The sequence below is a fragment of the Centroberyx affinis genome, unplaced genomic scaffold (assembly GCF_046629955.1).
Source record: "Centroberyx affinis isolate AG114_WGS23_722 - 3 ecotype Tasmania unplaced genomic scaffold, CSIRO-AGI_Caff_v1 ptg002726l_1, whole genome shotgun sequence".
NCBI lineage: Eukaryota > Metazoa > Chordata > Actinopteri > Beryciformes > Berycidae > Centroberyx > Centroberyx affinis.
The window spans coordinates 262,501-272,030 of record NW_027280894.1 but is presented as its reverse complement, the minus strand read 5'-3'; the positions used below and the strand labels follow the sequence as shown (position 1 = coordinate 272,030).

At 48.3% G+C, this 9,530-nt stretch overlaps 1 protein-coding gene across 1 annotated transcript in view; it reads left to right on the top strand.

Moving 5' to 3' along the window:
- Window positions 1-1,271: 1,271 nt before the first annotated feature.
- Window positions 1,272-9,530, top strand: part of cadm4 (cell adhesion molecule 4) — a 146,340-nt gene continuing 138,081 nt past the window's right edge. Inside the window, exon 1 of the mRNA XM_071535535.1 lies at window positions 1,272-1,519. Coding sequence (XP_071391636.1) covers window positions 1,447-1,519 — 73 coding nt within the window. The 5' untranslated portion in view covers window positions 1,272-1,446. The remainder of the gene's footprint in view (window positions 1,520-9,530) is intronic.

Below are 9,530 nucleotides of genomic sequence, written 5' to 3'. Positions count from 1 at the left end.
CTATCTCCCTTCTTCTCTGAAGGGGGCGCTAAAGATAAAGTTTCAAAAGGATGCCTTCGAGCCTCGGAGGCTACAAGACCATGGTATTGCACTGAATTAAGGACAAAAAGAGATGTTGAAAGAGAAACAATTTTCATAATGGAGCAGCTCTCCCTGACTGGAAAACACAATTATGGGCAAACTGTGGCCACAGTGTGAGGGTAAACTTAAAGAGCCCCTTTAGCGGGCCCTAATAGACCCTGACTACAGATGAGCAGTAACACTGGGTGGGCCAGAGAACAAGTTTTTGTTCCGGGCCATTACCGCCATTCTGAACGGTACTTTAACAAAATACACTCAGGTCTGCTCCCTGCTCTCCTTGATGAGTCCTATTCACATCTTGGAGACAAGCCATAGTCTCTGCAACAGAACATCTCCCATCTCACCAGGCACCCACAGGCTGCTGTACGGTGTGCAGTGATGTGGTGGTAAATAAAAAGCTGGGTAAATATGACCTCCAGGCTTGATCAACACAGGCAAACAACCATCAATATAAAGAAAAATCAAATATTTCTTCAGAAAAGCATTGCTTTGTTTTTATACCTTAAACGACCTTTTCCTCAAACAACCATAACTTCATAAGACCTACATCTGTTTGACACTACTCACTATCATGTGTACTATCAATTTATATCATTACGGCAGTCGAAAAAGGTGGGCAAACCCCAGGTGGGCAAATACCCTCCACTACATTCCTGTATAGCCTTCATGCAATCATATGTGGCTTTACGTAGGCTACTTGCAGACATGTAATTATATATGTGTTGATTAGCACAGATTAATCCTTTGCATTTGAGTTTAGTATACAATAAATGATTGCAACACTACTGTCTTTTCAAACAATAAACATCTGTTTCATTTTGGTTATCTTAATCATTGCACCAGACAGTCTTTTCGGTCCATAGAGCTGAATTTGGAATAAATTACTTATTTGCACCGGAAAGTTAATGTTCGTTATCAATCACATTTAGAGCGAATTGATTTCAATTAATTGGAAGATGCTCCCCCCCTCTCCTCCTGTATGTTTCTTTTTAAAGCCCACCCCCGTCGCATCCGCACACCCATCCACCTGCTCCTGCTTTCTGCAATTGGTCAGAAGACACACAGGCCCGCCCTGCTGGCATGCTTTTAAATATATTTACATTGTAAAGTAACCAAGAAAAACCGGCCAAACCATCATATTCAGGCACTTTGAGGGAGAAAAAGTGGGTGTGTATGTGGGTGCGCATTACTGTGTAAAGAGCTGCTATTCCACGAAACGCTTGGTAAAACACACACTCACACATACTCACACGCACACCCACACACACACTGAAGGCGCTGTCGGCGAGTGAACCTGCGGGTTCATGTCACTCTGATTTCTCCAAGGAAGAGGAATACTGATCAGATCAGAGGGGAATATCAACGATGGCTTTCGCGACCGTGTGGAACTACTGCGTCCCCCTCACCATCATAACCATCGCCTTCCTTGTGCGCACTGGTAAGGCTTTTTTGGAAAAGAGTGAATGCGTATGATGTGAATGAGATGAGTGTCAAGCCACATCGTTGTGTTGGGGCTTGCCCTGTTAAGTTTGCCGAAGTCCGCTGAGAACGAGCTGAAGCCATAAAAATGCACCGGGGGCTATTCCGGGCTTGTCAGTGGGATATTTGTGTGGAGAGCCAGGGGGAAGCGAAGAGGAGAGAGCGCGCCGGGACAAAAACACGTGCCGATATTCCTGCCTACAATCATCCTGCGGACCCCCTGTCAGTATTTGTCAAGCTCCGCGCACTGTCCAATTATAATCAAACAGCCTTTGCGCTCCGGCCACATTAACGCGTACGGATACTTGGGTATGACTCATTGTTGACCACTTCTCGGAATTGGCAAGATGGAAAGACCCCACTTTATAAAATGAAAACAAAAGTGAAAGGAGCAGGCTCGCTCTCACTTTTGTACGTAACGGGCTCAAAGCGACGCAGAAATATTTCATTAAATTGTAGTTATCGCATGCTCCATTGACCCTCATGCGTCACAGGATCTCCCATTTGATCATTTTTCTATCGGCAGAACATGATCGGGATGTATGTAAGGGGACGGAGCCTGTGATAGCTATACGACGACAGTGCGTCTGCGCATGCAGCCGTGTAGTGGGCTACGGCGCTCTCGGACTGAGTGTCCTATCCGCCACATGAGAGCTCATAACAAATGCCCGCAGTGGACCAGACATGTAGCTACGTCGCACAGCAGACTCGGTCGTCTTGTTGTTGCTGCTTTACCCGCCACATTCTGCAGTGTGAAGCACTGAGGACTTAAAGGACCTTTGAGACCTCACCTTATCGGATACAATAACACCTAACAATCTATTACCAAGCCAGTTAATGGCACCCACACTCAGTGTACTCCGTATGCGTGCGCGCGTGCATGTGTACGTGCGCGCGTGCACTCTCGCTCAGTAGTCCATCCCCCAGAACATCTCAGCCTGGGATAGTCCTGCATCGCTCCCTTAGGGACAATATATTTCATGGTCACCACCCCATATTAAGTGCATCTGCTGCAGAAATGGGGATTTGGATTAAATCATGACGTGCCTCTAAGACAACTTAGTCTGTTTCCTGTGCCGTCAGTGGTATTCTGTGCCATCTGCTTGGATGTGGATCGAAAGACAGAGTCTTGACAGCTCTTATTAAATTCTACCCAGAGCATCGGCGATTCTGACAGAGCGGGAGTGATAACAACAAAGTGCCTGAGCGCACACTGATGCCGGTTCAGGGGTTTCTGTGAATTAGCCCCATCTTATTCCGGTCCTGTGTTGTTGTGCTGTGTGAGGCTTTGTATTCACGTTGTCCTGAGGCAGTGAAGGGGTTAAGTGCTAGCGTGGGTATTGTCACAGTCAGACCTGTGCTGTGCTGTGGTGATGACGTCCCTTGTATAGGGGGAGCGGAGCATTACATTGTTCCATACCTCTTCTTCTGGCTCCCCTGTGATACAGCCAGCCTCATGACCATTATGGCCTGTGTATTGATTCCTTCCCTCTGTGTGTATGTGTATGTGTATGTGTGTGTGTGTGTGTGTGTGTGTGCCAAGAACAGTGGAGAGATGATTTATATGCATGAGTGTGTAGGCGTTCATATGTTAGTCTAACTGGAGTGCTATACAAGAGGTTTGTGTGTGTGTGTGTGTGTGTGTGTGTACAGACGCTGCTCATGAATAAGTTTGTGTGTTGCATGTAAATGTGTTTTTGTGTGCGTGTGTGTGCATGTGTGTGTGTGTGTGTTGCTTACAGTGCCGGGTTTTGCCTGAGCTGCAGGCAGCCTCTGCTGGGGGCTACTCGCTGATCACTGTCATTAATCTAGCTACTGACAGGGGCCGGGAGAGATGGGGGAGGGAGGGGTGTAACAGGCAGGGGTGGAGGGAGGGAGGAGAGAGGGAGATGGAAGGAGAGAGAGGAGGAAGTGGAAAAATCGTTGGTCTCCAAACACCTTCCACATAGGCACACATACAGGCAACTCAGGTTGGATTTTTGCTAACAAAACTATACGTCTTGGTCCCCTCCTCCACAGTGGAAAACAGCAAAACTAATCTAGAGAAAAGGAAAAAAGGAGAGAGAGAGAGAGGGGGGGGGTTGTTATTATGCCAGGCTAGAGATGGACAGATTGATAGGGTGGATAGATTGATGAGTGGACAGATCGATTGAGAGAGTGCCGTGAAGATGGCAAGGCTGGGAGACTTGGCCATACTTTACAGAAAATGAAGGGGAAAAAGAGATTGAGGGATGGAAAGATGGCGAGTGGAGAGAGAGACAGACAGAGAAGGGAGAGTGGGAGAGATGGAGAAGAAAGGCAACGACTTCACAGTGTGTCTGACGGGCAGGCCTGAGGGACACACGCACGCACACACACACACACACACACACACACACACAGAGTCAGCGCTGTGTGTGTGTGCGGTGGCTGCTTGGCTCTGTGGGGGTGGCTGATCCTCAGCAGCTGTGGGCCAAACCTGCACCCCCTACAGTCACTAACGCTGTTAACTCCACCTCTGCTGCTAGCCCACCTCTAATCGCCACCATGCATCCCTTCCATCCCCCATCCTTTCCCTATACCTCCATTACCACCTGCCTTATCGCTGTGTGCATTAAATCACCTCCATTTGTTTATTTGAATGTGTGCAATGAGAGCCATCCGTTTGAGCTTGTTCCCCATCATGCTGTTTGGACCTTGGCTGGGACTCTGGCGGTTGAAAAACGGCAGCAGTTGGACGGACTTGTGGGAGGAGATTTGAATACCAATTATGGCTGGGATATGTGCGCGCTCGCGCTCACACTCTTTCTCTCCCTCTCTCTCTCTCTCTCTCTCTCACACACACACACACACACACACACACACACACACACACATATATAGAGGCTGTGTATAAATCAATGTCGCTGTGAGTCACAGGAGAGAGGCCTGCCGTGTAAACACAAATATCAAGGGAAATGCTGTACACGCGCAAACAAAATATGCACGCGCACAAGCACACACAGGCATGTGCACAAACACACATGTAGACACACACACACCTTGCCTATAGACAGCTTATATGGTTCACTAGAGTTTCTTTTCACCACAGGAATAGGATTGCTTACGCAAGAGAGTTGGTGTGAGCCCAATTGCAGTTTTTGATGCTTGTCAGTCGCAGTTTGCATCATGCCAGAGTAAGATTGCCTTTTTGCTTTCTTCCACATTACGCTGGGCTTGCTATTTCAGCTTCTTTCTTTGTTCTCTAATGCGCTGAAAAAGTCTTCACCGTAAGCCGAGGTTTATCCTTTGATCCAAACCTTGGAGGGTAATTCTCCCCCCAAATAAAATAAACTTGTCGACAATTTAATTAAAAAGAGCGAGACCTCCCTTCCACGCTCTCTGCCCCGCTGTCTACTAGTTCACGGAGTAAATTTGAGCCTAGCTAACAAACAAATTTCTCAGTGTTACAGTCTTATTTCTGTGATTTGCCTCTCTTTTGTAGGTTTAAATAATTGGAGAACCTGAACTTGGCAGACGGTGCTGGCATGCCCGTCAACATGAGAGAAACTGAGACAGGCCTTCTTTTTTTGTTTTTACACGCAGCCTAATGCTGTCTTGCACGGCCCTGTTTGATCAACTGATGCCGTCTTAAAGGTTCCTGACAGGGTGGCCCACTATCTCAGCTGCGCAACTGCCTAGGTATAAGCCCCATAAACAAATTTGACTGTGTCGCTTCTTGGGCAAGTCACGACTGTGAAAGAGTTACGGAGCTTAGCGTGGGCCGGTTTTATTCTCCCCCGGGCTTTTATGGGTCCATTACTCACAAAGCAGAAGAAGTTCCTAGGCGCACCGTTTAGTGCAGGTGATGTATTTTACAGTAATTATCTCCTAATCTGCCCCCAGTCTACAATGCGATCCATAACTCCTTGTTTTGAACTGCTGTTGTTCCACACGATGGTTGCATCTCAATACCCCCCCTATCTCCCCAGCTTAATAGATCAGTCCCAGAAAGGATTCCACTTTTACATCGACTGATATAGAAATAAAAGGAAGTCAGACTTGATACTGTTAGCACCCTGTGACTTGGCCATTGCATGTCCCAGTTCACTTCCTCTTTACAGCATAGTGGATATGGGATTATGTTTTGTCCTCGGAGACAAGTTCACATATAAACAGAATACACTGGGCGCAATGATGGAAAGGGGCAGACAAAGACAGCAATGGCAATTTAAGCCTGATATCTCATTTGACCATTTGTTTAATTGTCCATTAGTTAAACTTTCTGTCAATCTAATCAGGCCAGCGCTAATGTAGAAACACTCTTTATGGCTGCCACCTCATCTCCTTCCCATTACTATTCCCCAGAGAGCCCTGCTTGTGATTATCATAATGGTGATCTATGTCGTCCTTACGTGTCGCTCTCTGAGAACGACTGGCGTTTCACCAACTTTCCCGCTGAAGTTTTTTGATGCCGAGTAGGACGCCAAGGACGTCTCCTCTGTTTGCTGGCATCCGAAGCCTGTCAGTCAAACCGGTGCTCCGTCTCCACGTGATCCGATTGGCCCATTGCAACAGCGAAAAGGCCCTCCCCTCCTGCTACTCTCCATGCTGCGACCTGGCGTCCCCTGAGCCAGCAGCTTTTTTCAGCCACCGACCCCGCTCCCTGTATATTTGTCTTTGCTATTGAGAGTGTGAAATCGGTAAACATTGATTCCCTCTTCACTGTTGCCCGGCACCGCTTCATATGGGCCGCTGCTATGTGTTCTTTGCACAGGGTGCCCTTATGTTTGAAGCACCTCGAAGTCGAACTGGAGAGTGGAAACCGCAAGAAAAGAGAGAGAGAGAGGGGGGGAGGCATGCTGTCACTGACGGGAAGAGGGGAATCCTGAGATTGAAGAAGGAATAAAGCCATGGGGTGAACATTCCTGTCTATTGGTGACACAGTTTCCATGACTAAGAGTAAACGCGTATACATCCTGCTTGGCCCTGGGCTTGTTTAACACCCTCCCTCGCTGCTGTGACACCTGTCCACTCGGCTCCCGCAGGGCCCGGCGCTAACGTGGCCAGACGGCGGCCTCCGGTAACGCCAGTAACCGAGGTGATTATCCCCACTCAGGCGCCGCGACGGACCCCTCACCGGCTGTGATTGGACGACAGAAGCTGATAGAGCTGAAAAGGCCAAGTGCCTCAAATTGAAGAGCTGGAAACTCTGCTGTGTATGCTGCCAGTGTGGGGGGACTAATACACATTCCATCTGGAAGAGTTGATGAAGAGACAGAGGGGAAAGGATGGCTGGTAATGAGGTGCAGGTCCAGGGGTAAGGGGGTTCAGGAAGGGACTTGAGCCCAGGCGAAGCTGCCATGGCTGGGCATAGAGGTGCCAACGAGACCCCACTTCCCCTCCTCCTCTTGAGCGGTCTGGGTGTCCGCTGGAGGTTGGCTGATGAAGGGTGACCAGGCTTAGCCAGGACACCGGGTGACTTATGGGGTCAGAGAGAGAGCGTGAAAGAGAAGGGGGGGGGGGGGGGGGAGAGTGAAAGATGGCTGGCTGTACAGTATAAAAGAGCTCAGTGAAGAAAGGAGCAAGGAGGGGAGAGAAAGCGCCTGGGGCCTGCGTCACAGACCAGTGAAGCAGGGAGGAGCGGAGCAGAGGAGAAAGTCAGGCAGAGAGGAGTCCAACAAACGAGTGAATGATTGCAGGATTTGAGCTCTAAAATGGAAGGGTGGAAAAAGACAAGGGAGAGACAGCAACCCCTGCTGCGCTGAATGAAGGATTTAGAAGGACAAAAGAGTAAGGAAGGAGGAAAGGGAGAGATTAAGAAGGTGTGACCACAGCAGAAAAGTACAGGGTGGCGAGGTGGGAAGAGGATGGGGAGGAGACGGAGAGAGAGATGGATGGCGATAAACAGAGATAAAGACGGGGAGAGGGCAAGCACTGTGTAGGTTACCACACCAGACAGACAAGGTGTCATGATCAATGAGGTCACTGTATGTACACACACACACACACACACACACACACACACACACACACACACACACACAAGCAAACAAGTCTGTATTGAGATTGTTGCCCAGCGGGTCATGGCCAGCGCGCCCACTTTCAGAGAAACTACACAGTGCTCGGCTTGAAGAATTAAACGCCTACACACACGTACACACGTACACACACGCACACACACACAGAGAGCGCTATTCATCTGTCTCCCATTTAGCATGCATCTTCACACAATTGTCATTAATAGGCTCGCTTTGATGAAATTGTCTGGTGCTGAAAATGGCCAGTCAAATCTGTGCGCTATCTTCTGGGAAATCAGATAGAGGTTTTCAGAAGGCCGACACAACAGTGCTGAAGAGGTCTCCGATGTGTTTTCCATCTTAGAAAAGCTTACAAATGTCTCTCTCATGAGTGGCGCACTCATGTGAACTATGAACATGCCTGGCATAGATAAAGCACCTTGTCAGTCGCAGTCGTTACAGAATCCTTTTGCACAAGGACAAAATATTGATATTGATAGTTGTGTGTTCAAGCTTTAATCACGTGAGCAAATGTGATAGCAGTTTTGTTTTTGTATTGTATGTATTAGGAGGCAGATTATGACTCTGATACAGAAAACCATACATTTTGTTTATTTGACCGTATGCACTTTGAAGAACAAGCCAGATCAGTAAAATCGAAACACTGAGCGATAACGGCGACTGCCAGTAGATCAAAAGCAAATAGAAGATTGCAAAACTCCATTCTGGAGGGATGCCAGGCTATTGTTGACACACCCACCAAAAACAAATCTACCACAGCTTTTAGTATACTAGCCCAACCCTACTCTCACTCTGCCTCTTGTCTCTGCCTCTATCAGTCCATTTCCTCTTTATCTCTCTCTCAGGCCTAAGACAAGAGCCTCAACATCAGGAGCAGTACGCTTTGATCCACTTCATTAGCAAACCGTAAACAACCATTAATTAGAGGCAATTAATTAGCAACGCATGAAAACAATCCTCGAAAAGTTGGCTGCTCTCAAAGACCCCCAAGCACTTGTAGGGAAGAGAGAGAGAGAGAGAGAGAGAGAGGGAGAGGTGGACAAAGTAAAAAAGAAAGAAACAAAGCGGGAAAGAAAGAAAGGGAAAGAAAGAAAAAAAGAAAAAGCCTGCGGTCATGCTTAATGTGCTGGGGCGAGATTTACCGCAATGATTTGCCAGGCTCTTTTGAGATTCATAAGGTCATCAATTCACGCGCTGCTTTCAGCAGGGCAAAACAAAAGCGAGGTCATGCAGCCGTCTGCACCGAAGGAAAGAGCAAAAGAAAAGAAGCCGGGCCAAATTGGATTGGCGCTCCGATTGTTTCTGCAGAGATTGTTACAGTTGGCAAGGCGAGTTAAAAAGTGGCGAGGCACCGACGACCTTGAGGAAGGCTCCGGCCGAGTCTCTCCGAGGATTCATTTTCTCCAGAATGGCATAAGGGGCATTAAGTGAACAGTGGCTGATTCACCTCATCACCGTTAACAGTTACAGTGCCCCCCACACACACACACTCTTCCTCCCTCAGGTAAACCAGTAGATTGAAGCGGTGCTTCGACTCGTGTCCGCGGACTGCCCCTATCTCTGTGTCCATCTGTGGGGTGAATAATGTTATCATGGGCTGCAGACGGACCATGTCTCTCTCTCCTGGCCAGTGCAATAGAGGAGTGGAACAGCCTAACAGTCTGTGATACTGAGTGAGTTTGACACAGGCCTCGGGCGCTGGGCGCAGTTGAGGAGAAACCACAATTCGTAGCAACTGCCACCCGCTGGGCCGTACTGGGGAGGGAGGGGATGTGAAGCGGGCTGCAGAGGCCAACGGGGTGCTGCGGTTGAGCCAAAGTCGTTTTTAGCTTTTGTTGTTTCTCTAGCTGTGGACAGCCAGTGATTCTTGTCTCTGAAAGTTAGGGCTCACAGTCCGGACAGTCAGACAAGTAGACAGTTTGACACTGTCTCTCCTCTGGACTGCATATATTTCTTCGGAAACATATGGGA